A 17,146-nucleotide genomic window follows, 5' to 3' on the forward strand; every position below is an offset into this window, starting at 1 on the left:
AGACTGCTGAAACGTCCTATATAACCAAAAAAGGCTGTTGTCTGGTGTTGATATTGAACTTCATAAGCAGTGGTTACATTTCATACAGGTGATTTCTGTTTGGTTTTCAGATGCATACAATTCAGAGTTTCTCCGTAGTGGTGAAACTAAGTGGTGCTCAAACTTTGTCCACACTGCAGCCTGGCTCTGTGTGGTATTAAAGAAATGCATTTTTTTTTTTTAAATAATTACCAATACAATATGCAATACCAATGCAGAACACTTGAAGCATTTTTAATTATTTTCTTGATATTGGGACGGATATTTGTGGATTTGAGATGATAGTGTACAGGACAAAATGCACCACGGACCGGCACCATATGTACTATGGACCGGGAATGGTTCGCAGAACAGTGTTTGGAAGCCACAGCCCTAGACTAATTTCTCCGGAGGTCACCAACCAATGACAAACACATGACGACAAAGATTTTTCAGCCATGAACCAATTAGTCAGTCAATCACATCAATTTCAAACACAATCTCATGATACATAATGTCCTCTTTATAGGACAGTAGCTAGAAGAGCCAAGCAGTCACCTCACTTTATTTATTACTTAATTTCATTCATTCATTCATTCGTTTGCTACATGTGTTCATTTATTTATGTTTTAACTTCATTCATTTATTCATCTTATATTTTAAGGTATGCCGTGTTAAAGCATCTGTACCTGCTCCTAAGCTCCCTTCCTATCCTGTGAATCAGCATCAAGCAACTCCCTGCATGACCAGGACCTTACCTTCCGTGTTAGCGGCACTTCTATGGGCACAGGAACAACTTCGGCCAATAAGCAACCATAGAACGCCACCATGAAGGCTGCTGGGTCATTGTTAGGGAAGACGAGTGCCACCTGCGATCATAAGCAATGACAGGAAAGACAAACAAGACAATGAGGCTCACATTCATATGACTTTTACTATCATGCTGTTTTTGCAAGTGAGGGGGCAGGGAAATGACTCAGAAGCGGTACAGCATCACAAAAAATGATTTTGGACCGCTGGGTGTTGGTTTCACATCTGAAAAAATAGGTAGTTGACAACTTGACTAAGTGCAATGGATATGAGACTGTGCGTTTCAGAGAAGAATCTCAATCTTTTTCTTAGATTATAGAAAGGAACCACATTTATCCTCTTGTAAAAAGAAAACTAAAAATGTTTATTTGCAGCAACATATCCGAAAGATTCCATTACTCAGTTCACATTTATAATATAAAAGGAATCCCTTTCAGTTTTTAACTGAGATTTTCAGTGGAGATTTATATGCATTCACACTCTTAAAATATTTCAATGCAAAATACCTTTGGTACCACTAAATTACATAGTGAGGTTTCAGCCATAGACAATGGTTACATTTTTTTCTGTAGCTGGTAAGGAAGGCATCCAAGTCTGTCTTTTAATCTCAGGAGAGAGGTACGTTACTTCAAAATGAAAATCCTTTGTCTCAATTGGTTGTGGGTGGGTTAATAGAACAGAATCTCTTTAGTCCCAAACAGGGGTGATTCCATGGTGCAATTGTGATCCAGAGTGGGACTGGTAAAGGCCCAGACCAAATCAACATTTTTGTCTCCCACTGAGTCACAAATTACTCTTCTATTCTATATGGTTTTATTTTCAAGTAGTAGAAAATGTAGTTTCTTGTCAATTGTGAGCTGCTATGTGTACAATGAAGCCAAAGAATTGAAGGGAAAAAAAAGGATGGCTAAATGCAATCATAAAACATTTCAGGCCCGACAAAGAGATCTCAAAGCATTACTAATTGTTATCTTAATTATAGCTTTCATAACCTTTGAGAAAGCTTACATGTGCATTCTCTTTAAGATAAGGGACGATTTTATCTATGCTAGACACTTTCATCTCACGATGCAGCTTTATAAAGGGGTGGGAATTATTTATATTAAAGAAAAAAAAAATCTTTGGCATTGAAGATTCTGTTGATGGGCCCCACAACCTCTCTGCTCTTCACACACACAAACACAATTAACCTGACAGGTACTTTTAAATGTCAAAACACTAAGCACAAGATCATGCTACAGTAAAGACTAACCATGCAGCAGACTGCTATCTGGTTCCATGTTTGATAAAATGTGATCTGTTGCATGCTGGAAATAATTACAACAAACATGTTCTTAAGTGCACCTAATAGCTCCCACATTGTGACTGGTTAGTCACAGGGAAGGGCTCAGTTTTAAGAGCACATGGCTGCATGGAACAGTAATGATCTGAACCACACAGAATCTTGGGGTGTCTAGAGAAGATGAGGTAGGGTACACAAGAGTAAATCCAATCTATGAATCTGGCTCATTCCAGATAAAATATCTGAATGGAGAAAAGGTATACAGTCCCAGTTGATGTGATGATTTGTTTATTGTGAATGCTGAGTGCCCAAACTACTTACTTTAAGTGGAAGGGGTTTAGACCCAGGTTGTGAAAAAATACTTAATGGTAAACCTAGGCAGCAATGGGCATTTATTTTCATGTTAACCTGAGGCTGGCCCCCTTCACCTTTTAACATAAGGAAACGATCAGATTCACTGCAGTCTAGCTTCGCTTTACATCCTGTTTAAGGTTTAATTTGGAATCCATAAAAGCACCAGAAACTGTAAAAACTAAAAAGTGCAATGTCGTTGATTCCAGGCTGAGAAACATTACATAAAGAAATCAAACAAAAAAAATAAAAACCTGGTTGTTCTATCTCAGATCTATTGCTTTCACCCACCACCTCTGCATATTACAACTCATTATTTGCTTCTCCTTCTCCACCAATGGGAAGGCTTGGCCTTAGTGACCTTAAAAGTGCCCTCATTCGTATATGTGTACATATCAGTACAGTAACTTAACCCTTGGATTTCCAGGCTGGTTTAAAGCAGGTTAAATCTGGGCCTGTTTTTAGTCTATAGGTTAAACATAAAATGGGGTGTGATGCAGAAAATCTGTTCAACTTCCATAAGAGCATCATCAGGCATCAAAGGCTTCTATTAGCATCAGGTCTCGGGATCCTATTTTGTGGATGTTAATAGTAACTCAAAAATGAGTAGGAAGGCATAATGCCATTTGTTCTCAAATATAAATGCAAACTGCAAATAAAATTGGGCTAATGCAAAACACAAAACTAGGCCAATCTCTTACACAACAAGAGAAAGCAATATGTGTATCTGTATGAGTTGCTTATCAAAAATTTACATAATTAGTTGGGGGCTTGATTACAAATTTTGACAAGACTTTTTTTTTTTTTCTCACCCAATTTAAAATAAATAAACTAAACTTGTCTCTACATGGAGCGGCCACATAAGCATGGCAGTACTATTGGGTACCTAAACATTCAGGAAAGAGTAATTACAGTGATATTGTAGGTGCATCTGATGTTAACTTGCGGAATGATAGGATTTGTCCAGTGATTTGTCCAGTGATGATTAGATGCCTCTGGGCTGGATAATATTGTGAAGACTCTTAAGTTTTAAAGATAAATAGTTTAAATGGAAGACGTGTGAAGTGATGTGCAGCGAGCACTACGTTCTGTAGAGCACAAAGCTTTAAAGTGCCTCCAGCCATCAGAGGTAAATGACATTTGCTGTCCTGGCAAACTACTGCATGAAACTGTGAGCATCAGAATGAGTCCACTATGTGATGTAAATGAAGGATTTAAGATACAGGTGAATGTATACGTCATCCTCCTGTGACGATTAGCACTGTCCGTGTGTTTGTACAGAGCTATGGGAAACTGAGTGCAATGTTGAATTTTGTATTTTTTAAATGTTATAAATACACCTCTAAAGAGTAAACATTTTGTGGTGAATGTGCTATACATTGTAACTGAATATTAAGACAAATACACAAAGTGTTAATGAAAAGGATGTGTATAGAAATGTTTAAAACCTCTTAGTAAGGAATGTGATGTCGACTATAGTGTCAGATCAAACCATCATGATACATGATAATCAAAGTTTGTTATGTAAATGAATGTATTAGACAATAATTATGCTTCAAAAGTCAGTGTAATTCAATGTGTATTCATAATGGCATAATTAGCCTTTGTTTGTTATCATGTACCAGATGTTTTCAAATAGTTTGAGATAAATCAAATGCGAGGGAGATGTATAACAATCAACAATCAGTGTGGTATCTTGTAAATGTTTAAGTATAGCTTAGGCCAAATTATTGTAAAACACTTGAAAAGAGGATGCTAGATATGCATAATGTCTTACCGGTTAGTGTTTCCTTGAAACACATCTGTTTACATGATGCCTCTGTTCCTCTGTTCCTGTTCCTCTCCCATACCATAAGCACCATATTAACCCTTGCAATGTTGTGTATTTGTAGAACACTATCTCAATGTAGTAAAACCATGTATGCCTCCTTTGATAAACATGTGAGGAGAAGGAGAAGAAGAAGAACAACAACAACAAAATACAGAAACCAAACAAGTACTGTTTGGCGACTGTGATGCATCTCTTACTCACCCTGTCTCCCGGTCTGACCATCGGCTCCTGTTTTGTCCCCAGTTTGTGCAGTATATTATAGGCTACTTTCATACTGCGTGTCCACAGCTTTCCTGTGTAAACCAACAAATGTGTTCACTTAATTGCAGAGCCCTGAGGCAGAAAAAGGTTTTCCTCAGTAAATGTATTAAACAACATTACACATTAAAAAAGTAGTGGCTTCTCCATTGTCATTAAACCTAAATTATATAAGCAATTTTCTTTTTGCAAGTCTACCATCACCTTCACCCACAAATAAACAAACAACAAATAAGCCATTAAGATTTTAATTCACCGGCACAAACTGGATAAGGAAAATGGAAATTTCCATCCAAGCATATGGCTTAATTGCCTGGCTGAATATTAATGCAGCTACACAAAATACAGGTTACCTCAGCAAGATGTATAAACATGTCCCCTGACACCTCTACACTTATGCTCACTTGCTCCCTAGCATGCACTGCAGTGACAGTAGAAGGCAAGGGCCCAGTTGACTTGCTGGAATGCAGCTTGTCCCTGACACCATGCCTTCTACCCCTGGAGTGCGTATTTATGTGCAGGTTGTGTAGACATCAGCTGTGAGGAAACTCTATAATGCTGAATGCCTTCTAAGCCCCTTCTGCACAAGCATCCTCTACTACACGGTGTCTGGTGGGTGGGATGCGCGCTCTTGCACTGCCATTCCAATAAGCGTGTCAGATCTATGGGCCACCGAAGGAAGCACACAGTGCACAGTGCCTTTCGTCTCACTCTACCCTGGTTGACCTGCTTCCCACCCTTGCTTTCACCATAACGAAAACCATAATCTGGGTTGCTAAAACTGGGTAAGAACCTGGGCTGGTGTGCTAGTGTGAAAGGGGCATAATATACTTACCTGAAAAATAACCTTTTCTTTTCAAAATCTTGTATTAACTGCATTGACCACAGTGTGCAGTGATGGCATACAAATCGGGAAAATTTAAGTTCAGAATATTCATGGATATTTAATAAAAAAAAAAAAAAAAAAAAAAAAAAAAAAAACTAAGAACAAACATCAGATGGAAAGGAATAAAGAAACTCAAGTACATTTTAGCATCACTGCAAATCATTAGAAACTGGAAGATGACCCTCTTTACATTTACATTTATTATGCAATACAATCAAAATCGAACCCCCTGCATTTCCTCTCTGTTTTCCTGTTTCGAGATTTCACATTTCGATATTGTGTTTCATTTTCATACCCTGGCAAGAGATATCTGTTATCTAATTGATATCTGTGTTTTTAATTACTCCCAGTGCCGGTGTCTGCTGTGAATGGTGCTCTCATGGCAATTGAAATCTGCAGAGGGAAATGTGTGTATGGAAAGGATCGCTGGAGACTGCACATGGAGTTTGGAGAACATTGGTGCTGTAGAGACGTTCAGAGCAGAGAAGCCCACCGACTGTCTTCAGAAGACGGCTCTGACAGCCGTCCCTTATCGGGCCTCTCTCCCTCAAACTGTTTCATGAAGCAATTTTAGGAGCTTATTTTAAGACAGCAGAATTCTCTAAACCCCCTAAGTAGGAAGAGGGACTGACACAAAATGAGACTGGGTAACTAAACACCATGAGAGAAAAGGTTGGTGATGAAAGCTTTAATTCTTCTTTTATTTAAAAGATAATGAACTTCCACATAGAACTGTTGATTATTTCAAGTGAATGTGATGCCCGTGAATAATATAATTTGGAAAATAAATCAATTATTTCAGACTTCTGAGAAGAATGTAATCTGGTGTTGTGGGATCATGCATACTGATTGAATTGTGTCTAAAAATCATAAAACATGAAATTATATATTGAAGCTTACATTACACAGTAATGACCAAAGTAACCTAACAAAATAACTCAGAAGACAATCAGTCTTCATTATTTACAGTATTCTAGGAATGCATTAATGATTGCTGGAAATTTCATCCTTAACAAAAGCTCAAAGTCCATTGTGATGAACTGGTATCAGAAAGGCTTCTGCAGAAAGGCTATGAATATGCATGCCTAGATTACATAATAAAATGCCAGGAGAGAGCAGGTGTGCCTTTTAAAAATTCACATCCCACAAGACCAAATACATTTCTTGAAAAGCAATTACAAAAAAAAATACATCTAGGGTAATTTGAATAAGTCAATTTGATGTGACAGCTTTGATCAGAATTAGAATGAAAGTTGTAAAAATTATGCATGAGTATAACATTTCTTTCATGGGGGTACTGTACACTTTATCTTTAAATATTCTTTTGATTTGACTTTAGCACTAATGAGTAGGAGTTGGGCCAATGATTCCTTGAAGATGCACACAACTAAATAACATGAAAACATAATTAAATATTAAGCTTTCATTCATACAGTATTAAAATCTATTTGAGAAGTCATTTGGCTCGATGTTCAACGAGAAATTTCCATATACAAAATTCCGAAAGCATAGTTTTTCTCTGATGTGTTAATTATGACATTTAAAACGGAAGGATAATTATGGCTGAATCCGCTGCTGGATTTCAGCATTGATGATAAAATGTCTCGTCTTCTCCAATAGGGCATGATGTTTAACAAGGAAAAACTCACAAGCTGCCATGATAAATCTTTACATGGGAAGTCTCTCTGTGCTCCCCTTGTCACTGAGCTGCATGAAAAGTTTACTACCGGCTCTCTGTCAGAGATCCATCTCTGATCCCAATATCTTAATGACGTCTGCCTAGCTGAGGCTGTGGGTATGTAACAGATTGGGCCAGACGAAAAGACTAACTATAGGACATTCGGTGAAAATCTGCTTTTTGGTGTGGGGAGGGGGGTGCATTTCAGCAGACGTTTCTAATTTGGAAAAAATTATATATATATATATATATATATATATATATAAATAATATTTTTCAAATTCAAATTAATTTCTTAGGATTGTAGGATTGTGTGTGTGTGTGTGTCATACAGAGGCGAGGATTGGCGCATCTTTATCAGGAAATAAGATGGCCTCCATTTGATTTAGTGTTTCACTTTGCAACTAAGTACTCAACAAGAAAAAACAGTGAAGATTGTCAATTTGAAACCAAACCCAAACCTCCAAGGGGATTGCCACCAAATTCTGCCTGTCTGACAGGATGTTGCCACTGATTGCAATGTGTCAATGCAAAGAGGGTTCTGAAGCATCTTGAAGAACAAGCTTAGAAAAATTAAAAATAATACTTTGGAAAGATAGTCATCACTGCACACACCACTCTTCAGTAAAGCTGCTCTCGTAATAGCTTACCACATCTGTGTATTCAAGGCCCAGGAGAATGCTGCAAAGATTTAAATTATGAGGTAAGACTATAATTTTGAATCACTGGTGACTCACAGTGTGCCATACATTGGTGTCTGTGTGTCTTTCAGTTCAATATAAGAAGTTTTAAACCCTGGGTCACTAAGTAGGATGACTGCATTGGGCAGTCACACACTGGGAACTTTCATTGACACTGCAGGTGAAAGCAGGTGATGCGGCATGGTTGTTCAGTAAGATTTTGGTAAAGTCTATGAGACACAGTACAGATACAGGATTCAAATTCTATCTCTACAAATTAACTCCATTTCACAAACGAGGGAGATCCAGCAGAGATTTCACTTTATAAAAAGGCAACGAGAGGCACTTCTCTGTAAACACCTCTCGTAAGCACTGTAAATACTGAATGCAAGTTCTGCAGGTCAGGCTTCTTTTTTTAAATTGGCCAATGCACGCTTTTGCCGGATGACCTTACTGACATACAAATTATTGTTATTTTAATTTACATTTTTTGCATTGCCCATCTGTGTGAGAAACGTCCGCTCCGGTCTTGTCAGTGTGTTTCTTTCAGTCTTACCTCTGTCCCAGACAGGAGTACACCTGCAGGGTGTTTGCTTTAAAGGACGATGGCGGAATGAGAATGTTCCTCGTGACACCAGTCAAAGCCAGAGTTTGTGCAGCCATAAGAAAGTCACCACTGGAAATTGTACTCCTGAAGCTCTTGCTAAAGCACAACACTGACTTCATTACTTTAATTACAGACCAGATCTAATTGATGAGTCACTGCTTTAAGTTGCAGGCAATTCAGACCTGAAGCCATTATGCCCCCTTCATCCATCTATTGCAATTATTATTTAACAAAAAAAAAACTCCCTGCAAGTCACCTCGGATCTGTCAAACACAGCTATTTATAGACAAGGCAGCTAAATACATGGACTGAAGAAAGACAAAAACACATATTTTCTCCGTATGGTCCTACAGATTGCAAAAAGCTGTTGCCTCGCATTTGTCTCAGATCCTCCAAACATATCATGCACAAACACAGCAGGTAGTATTGTTTAATATTAACCTTCTTTTTTTCCCATTTAGTTTTCCTATTTTTGTGCTCTGTTGTTTTATCCAAGAACAGGTCTCTGCATGTCTTGTTCTAACATTATGTTTATTTTCTTAAATAAACATATATAGATACATACACAGACACAGGCATATAATTAAAGTGCCTACAGAGTTTTTGTGAGGAAACTAATATTGGTGAGAACATTTGCTGACTGTTCACGGTTGACACCCTATGGGTGGTTTATAAAACACTTGTTACCTACATGCAGTGAATGCCACTAATATGACAGCATCATGCAGGAAAACCCAGCCTGGGCAGCCCAGTACAGAAGGAAACAAAATAAAATCAATGTTCTGTAGCCTGTTCAATGTCATTTATATTTTGGGGACTACTCAAGCCACAACCGTTAACAAAATTAACACATTATCTTGTGTTTTGTTTCCTTACATCGAGTACGTCCGACTGTGTGGAGCTGCTAGCCGCTATTTACAAGGTGAATCCTGTGAATAATTTCTGCTGGAATGTAATTACTTCCTGATTAATGTCTTGTACCGACTCAAATCGCTGCAGCTCCAATCCCATACAGACAACATCGCACTGGATTAACACTGAGGTATTGAATAACAGCTGAAGACCAGAGCACTGAAGCTGCAGTTGAGTTGGAGCAGGAACAGACTAAAGGAATACTCTCTCAAGTAGTGTGTGTGTGCACGTGTGCGTATGCCCAAATCTCTGAGCCACCTCAGTGCAAATTAAAACCTCCCCGTCTTGCTTCCTGAGACGCACTTTAGCAGGAAAAGACTAGCTGCTCATATTACATTCCTTTTGATTGACCATGCATCTCTCTCTCGATTATTTGGACTCTTCACTGGACTGTACAATGAAGGAGTGACACACAGAAACCCAAACTGAAGCCCCTTACCGTACGTTAAGATGTATAGTGGTTTTCCGTTGGTGTCCATGGTGGTCAAGCAGGGGGCTTTGGGGGAGATGGTGCCCCATCGCTGCAGGGCTGCCTCCAGAGAGGGGGGCCAGTTAGTCACCACCCCCAGCTGCTCCCCACGCATGGGCAACATCTGAGCACCCTCCGGCTTTGGCTGATTGGGGTCGGGCTGTTGGACTACAGACAGGGAAGCGTATTTAGTCTCCACTGGGTTTTACACTGCAGGCCCCAAGTATGGTGTGCTGACTACAGTACCCAGTGATACAGCTGCAGCCTGGGGTAGAGAGCACTGCAGACCGGCTTCACTGACCAACTTGAGTCACAGGCACACTCAGCAATTACGCCTCAGGCATTTCCACTTATGAAGCAGAAACACCAAAGGTGATTTCCAGTCTCTCAATGCAAACGCAATAGTACACCAGATATGCGTAGTGCATATTTATCATACTACCAATGGGAAATAAAAAATATGTATCACATACAGAGTAATTAAAATTGTTGTTTTCAGCCCAATGGATAAATACTGTATCCAAAATGTATGCAGCACAAAAATGATTTTTAATTTAATTTGATCTCTCAGCATCGCTGTATGCCAGGTGCTGAACTGCATGCAAGACCGATGCAAAAACAGGACGATAAAGACAGAGAAACAAGCCAAAGGGCAGAGTTATAGAGAGCTTTATAATTAGGTAAGGCGAGAGATAGAGGGAGAGACAGAGACGTAGAGACATACCTTCAAGAAGTTCTTCAAAATCATCTACAAAGAACTCTCTTAAGGGCGGGCGTTTGGGCCTCTTCAGGGTGTTCACCAGCTGCTGGATCTTGGCTGAGACTCGGCTGCTGACAGGAACTCCTGCAAGGAGGTGGCAGCAACACACACATCAGCACAGGGACACACGCACAGGGACACACGCACAGGGACACACGCACAGGGACACACGCACAGGGACACACGCACAACCCGCCCCCGCAGGCTACGCAGGGCTTGGGCAACATTCTAATCTGTGCTCTTCACCTCAGTTAACCTGAGAGCAGAAACATGCCATGGAGCAGCAAGTCCAGATATTCCAGGGAAATGTTCAACCTCATTTACATGTTCACTGTTGTAACCATAGCACAGTTTTTGTGAACTTTAAAACTAGGAGTCTATGAACTAGATTTGTTCTTCAAAAGAACTACATGGGATAGCATTGGTGCATAACAGGCTGCCAGTGGCCTGATGAAAGGGGGTGCCATAGAATTCTGGCGTCCCGTTTGGACAGTATGCTATAATGGCAGTATACACCTAGGGAAACACTGATTATCATAAATCCTTCGGAGACATTTGTATCTTCTAATCTAAGCAGCAGAAAGACAACTGAATAGACAGCTTACAAATGTTTTTTTTTAATTGCTTTGATTTTATTTATTTGAATCATGATACTTTTCTCTATGGAAAACAGAAGCTAAATAGGATTTCTGTAGATGACAGTTCACTCTGTTTCTATGACATAATTCTTATTTTCCATTCACCATGTATCTCCAGTATCCGTGTGAGGTAAAATTCACATCAAGAGGAGGAGCAGATTATTAAGTGAAATCCTCATTTACGTGCCAATAACACAGGTGTGTGCAGTGATGTTCATACTAGTTTATTTATCTGTTTATTATTCATTGATATTCATGTGGAAGTCCGTTATGTCTCAACATTATTGATTTCAGCATCCAACATTGTTGGAGTGAGCTTCCCTGGAGAACAAATTAAATGGTAATAAAATACCAAAATTGTCCCTCTCCATCACTCCTCTTTTCCAGAACAATATTCGAGTATGTGCACCAAGAATGGCAGGGCTGCTCTTTCCAGTGGGGTAGGTATATCAGGAGCTATGCTGGGCATGTCCTTTAAGGGTGTAATTACTTCCTGCTGTGGCAGAGTCAGGGGACAAGATGTGCTCGTCCCATTCTTGATAAACTTGTCAGTGCTTAACAGTTGAGTTGAATGACATATGAATTTAACTGGATGCAATACTCAGTCTTGTTTATTTGAACTTGTGTGTGTATGAGTGTATGTGTGTATATTATATATACACACACACATACACATACATATATATACAAACGCATACATATATACATACAGCTCTGGAAAATTATCAGTTTTACTATTTATAGGTATGTGTTTGGGTAAAATGAACATTTTTGTTTTATTCTACAAACTACTGACAACATTTCTCCTAAATTCCAAATAAAAATCTGAATGGAATGGATGCAATTTTTTCCAGAGCTGTATATATGTAATATAGCGTCTCAGTAAGGTGTTAGGCACCACGAGCCGCCAGAACAGCTTCAGTGCTCTTGACACAGATTCTACGAGTCTCTGAACTCTACTGGAAAGATGAAACACCATTCTTCCAAAAGATATTCCCTAATTTGGTGTTTTGATGGTGGTGGTGGAGAGCGCTGTCTAACACAGTCAAAAAATTTCCCAACTGGGTTGAGATCTGGTGACTGTGAAGGCCATAGCATATGATTCACATAATTTTCATACTCAAACCATTCAGTGAGCCCTCGTGCCCTGTGGATGGGGGCATTGTCATCCTGGAAGAGACCACTCCCATCAGGATAGCAATGTTTCACCATAGGATAAAGATGATCACTTCCCTCTAAGGGGACAAGTGGACCCAAACCATGCTAGGAAAATGCCCCCCACAGCATAACAGAGCCTCCGGACCCCCTCACTGTAGGGGTCAAGCAGTCAGGCCTGTACCGTTCTCTTGGTGTCGCCACACATGCCCTCGCCCACTTGTTGAGAACACTAGCCAGTCTGTGTGACTGAAGCTCCTGCCGTTCGTGACACAATAATGACCCCTCTTTCACTAATGCCTCAGTTCCACTGGCTTGTGGGACGTGTACCAGAGATTTTTTTTGTAAAACCTGGACATTGTGAAGTCCATCCCCTCTTATGGGAGGAGCAGAGCGATTGTGGGTTTGGTTTAGTGTTTCGTTTTAAAAACAAAGACAGAGGACAACACTACAAAGCGATACAGCCTGACGTGGAAAGGACTTTAGTGTCTTTTAGTATTTTATTCTTTCCGCTTTACATGATTGAAGATAGCGTAATAAATACAAGTTTCTGTTAAGAGAGATTAGAAATAGCTAAACGTGTATAGACAACATTATATTCAGACTAGCACGTTCCCATAATACCTTTCCATGTGCAACAATAACAATACATATTTGCCATTTAGTATTATTATCATTTGTGCTAGTATGTATTTTAAACGACACAACGTGACTCCCTTAACTTATTACTCTTTCTGTAGATTTGTAACTGCAAACAATACATTTTGCCGTATTATTTATAATTTACTTATCAGACGTCCTTAACCAGGGCAAGTTACAGTAGAAACAAAATACACACGTTTCACGATTAATCATCCAGCTACAATATAGTAGGTTATAATTGAACTAAAGTGTGCGCGTCTCAGTCATGGCGTTTATGGACGCATTTATTAAACCAGCCCTTAATGTTTTAGAGGGAAACCCAGATCTGCTGTATTTATTTATTCATTAATTTAACTTGTAAATGGACACACCTTAACTAAATTGTGTTTGCCTTCCTACTGATTGTCTCTGCGGATTGTCCTGCACACATTCACAAAACACAGCCTGAAACACTGGCCAGTTGTTCATAAAATATTAATAAAATCAGCTGCTACGATCCAATTATTATCCTTCAGTTTATTTTTGACTAGTCACGGCACCGGGTCCTGTGAAATCCAAGTTTTTAATGCACTCGGATATTAACTGTAAGCAGTCATTGTTTCTGTACGTGGATTTCACTCCATGCTGCTAATAAAACTGTAATTTCTTTGTGATCCCACATGGCACTTGAGATTATATCTTCCGACATAATGTATCCGATCTCTTCCCTGTCTGTCTCAAGTCAAGCACACATCTCCGCTTCTGAAAGGGAAGTATTTCCTTGGGGGGGCGTGACGGACTCTTACGGCCACGTCTGGCAGCAGATCGTTAACCGTCCACAAAACACAGACACATCCAGAAGCTTAAGCCTGTGGAAACGGGCATTAGATCCTTTCCTCTTGCCATCTTGATCCAAAATCGAGGTCAGCTGTGCCTGCTCAGCATGTCACAGAGCACGATAGGATGTTGGGATGATAGGATGTTAATTGCTCAATTGTACCTTTTTGGAGGTGTTCCTCCACTCATTCATTCAGGTTTTTCCTTTAATTTGTCACCCGTCTCTGTGTGTGTGTGTGTGTGTATATATATATATATATATATATATATAAAAAATAAAAAAAATTACTTAAACATTTTAATGAACAGCTAAAAATGCACGATGCTGAGACGGCCTTTCCTATTGTAGATCAAAACAGGGAACTGTACAAATCTGCATACCGAGAGGGTAAAATCACTTAGCTAGAACCACATCAAAGCACCAGATGACCAGATGACTGTCACATGCCTCCCCACAGCCTTTGTTTTTTTCAGAAACCATCAACACATTCCATGTCTCTATTCAAACACTGTGGCTTTCTGTTATTTAGTTCGACTCAGTTTCCTCTCTTTTTTTCTAGAAGATTAATCTCCTAGCAGCTGATGTTCAGCATCAGCAAAAGCCAGGACTGGAATGGTCAAATGGCTGAAGGTTCAAATTTGTCCTATTCAGGCTTGTGCTTTTGTTTTGTTTATGTTTCTTTCATTTCCCGCCCCACCAGATTGCTTCCTGAGATGCTTCGAGTCTGCCAGGAGCCGGATCTTAACAGCACCCCAAGCTGAAGCACTTACCACACAAAACCTTCTGAGCGCTTACCGTCTCCAGTCTCCATCAGCTCTGCATTGCCGTACTTGGGCGCCGCTCTGGATGTGGATCCCGTGGGCCTTTCTACCTGTATGGAGTGCTCTGTGGTGTAAGTGGTAACATCTGGAGGTGCAGAGTGGTTTTCTAGACGCAAAGTAAGGCAGAACGTGAGTTAATTTGACCACAGAATAGAGAAAAACACACAGACAAAAAAACAAAAAAAACTAAAACAGCATAACTTGAACACCCTATCGTTCCTGACTACAGAAAAGAAAAAAAGAAAACAGATTGAACCTCGCTGCGCAAAAACAGTTTAAAAAGTTTCCAAAACAAGGATGTGATTGTGAAGTACATGCATGTGGCTCAACATGGAGAGAAACTGCTCATTTTCATACTGACAGTGACAGCATGCTAAAACAACCACATGTTTGCTATTGGTTTCTGCAGTATGTTAAGGCATTGCTATTTCAATAAAGAAAGGCAATTTCATTTCAGAGTGCCATGAATATCAAATAAACGTGGGGTCCTCTTAGTGTGCAACATCCTCTCCTGTCTCCTGCGTAGCTTCCTAGACACTGAGGAGGAGATGTACTAAGGAGAGTGGCACCTCTCAACACTGGATCCTGAGTGCATCAGAAGCTCCAGCCACCTGGAAACTGTCTATTTTGAGGCAGTTGTGAGTGTACAGCTCAATTTAAACTATTATGGACACTAATATAATTTACACTGATATAGCAAATCTTTCAGCAGACCGCTCCCAGTGGAGCAGAGTTATTTCACTAGGAACCAAGCATGTCCTCTTATACCATCAGCAAGTAAACTACTGAACTTTATCTGACTATTTCTTGTGAGTATTGCATTAAGACTGTACCAACTACGTTACCAGATGGTTTTCACAGCAGTACAGCATTTAAGTTGCTTAATTACATAATAGTGTTCTTGATTTTGAGTTTATTGTTTTATTTTTACCAGTTCAAAGTGAGAGCTGTATTTATATGCTTTCTGAGTTTGGGGGTAGTGAATAAAAAAAAAAAAAAAAAAATATATATATATATATATATATATATATTGCACATGTTTAGCTACTCTCCAGTGTAATAATGCAACACAAATAAAACATTCATGAGCAAATATGAAGCTTAAGTCATGCATTGCATTTTCCATTTACTGCTAATTGTAAAACAATGCTGACATTTGTTACAAGAACTTTGATTGTGTTTATATGTTGTACTGACACAAACAAATGTAACAAACTCCCCAGCGATGTTGTTTAAGCTGAAAATGTGTGAACATTTAAAAAGAAACTGGAAGTGATCCTTTGATCACTTCGTTATTAATGGACACTAAACAAGCATGATGGGTTGAATGGCCTCCTCTCGATTGTAAACTTTATGTTCTTATGTAAGCTTATATGATCACAGACTAGCTGTGTGATTAAAAACCTTAGAAACTGAAAGTTACCCATTTATACCAGAAAGCCCGAACTATACAGTGCTAATTGAAAAGCTCTGAAGAACTTTGATTTCTAGGTGAAGTAGAATATATGATTGCTGGATATATGATTACAGATAATTAGAGATTAATCTTCTGTGAATCAACAGTCTATCTTAAAGAATTATCCACCAAATATTTAAGAACACGAAAAAAAAAAACATCTTAAAATATTCTGACCATCATGTAACTCATGTAAAAGAAGTTCAGAAATGTTGTACTTTCAGAGGTGTTTTTTTTTTTTTTGGGGGGGGGGGGGGGATTCTTAATTAATAACAAATCCCTGAGGTTTTAAACATAAGCTTTTTGATCTAAGATCTCTCCAAGAAAGACTAGCACTGATTATCATCTGTAGTTTTACAGTGTCCATTTCCCTGCACATGCCACTTATGCTACACAGCTGCTGCTGGAATTTAAAACCTAAAAAGTAAAGGATATTAAAATTAAAAAGTGAAATGCAAAAAAAACTAAAAAACTAAAAAAAAAAACAAACACAAAAAACACAAAGCGAGAGGGCAGAAAAATGTGAATACCTTTAATGAGGTAAAGTTATTTGCTCTAAGCGGTTTACACTAATCCCCATAGGAGTACATTCTGATCACAGCAAACAAAGTCTTCTGAGATGAGTACATCTGCACTGAAACTGAATGGGGATACATGAAGTGGAAGGAAACACATAGATCTGAGGTATGGCAAGCCAAATTATCATTTAGAGATATCTCTAAATGCATTTAAAGATATCTTCAAATATTTAAAGATCTCTCTAAATCATTTAAATATATATAAATGATTTAGAGATATCTGCAAACAATTTAGAGGTATCAAGGTGTTTTTTTAAAGATATCTCTAAATGATTTGCAGATATCTCTAAATGATTTGCAGATATCTCTAAATGATTTGAAGATATCTCTAAATCATTTGAAGATATCTGCAAATCATTAAGAGATATCTGCAAATCATTAAGAGATATCTGCAAATGACTTCCTGTATTTTGGCTGAGATTATCACTTACTGTTTCCTTATTCAGTTACATAGAAATGAAAGAACAAGTTAACAGAAAGTGATTTGCAGATATCTC

The 17,146-nt window shown here is 38.8% G+C and overlaps 1 protein-coding gene across 5 annotated transcripts in view; it reads right to left on the reverse strand.

Moving 5' to 3' along the window:
• The window catches only part of LOC136771449 (disco-interacting protein 2 homolog C), a 280,332-nt gene that overhangs the window by 82,928 nt on the left and 180,258 nt on the right, over positions 1–17,146 (reverse strand). For all 5 annotated transcript variants that reach the window (XM_066723806.1, XM_066723798.1, XM_066723789.1 and 2 more), the window contains 5 exons: positions 14,590–14,721; positions 10,507–10,626; positions 9,753–9,950; positions 4,494–4,585; positions 777–887 (listed from right to left, as the gene is read on the reverse strand). In XM_066723806.1, coding sequence (XP_066579903.1) covers positions 777–887; positions 4,494–4,585; positions 9,753–9,950; positions 10,507–10,626; positions 14,590–14,721 — 653 coding nt within the window. The remainder of the gene's footprint in view (positions 1–776; positions 888–4,493; positions 4,586–9,752; positions 9,951–10,506; positions 10,627–14,589; positions 14,722–17,146) is intronic.

This window comes from Amia ocellicauda, chromosome 2 (assembly GCF_036373705.1).
Source record: "Amia ocellicauda isolate fAmiCal2 chromosome 2, fAmiCal2.hap1, whole genome shotgun sequence".
Classification (NCBI taxonomy): Eukaryota; Metazoa; Chordata; class Actinopteri; order Amiiformes; family Amiidae; genus Amia; species Amia ocellicauda.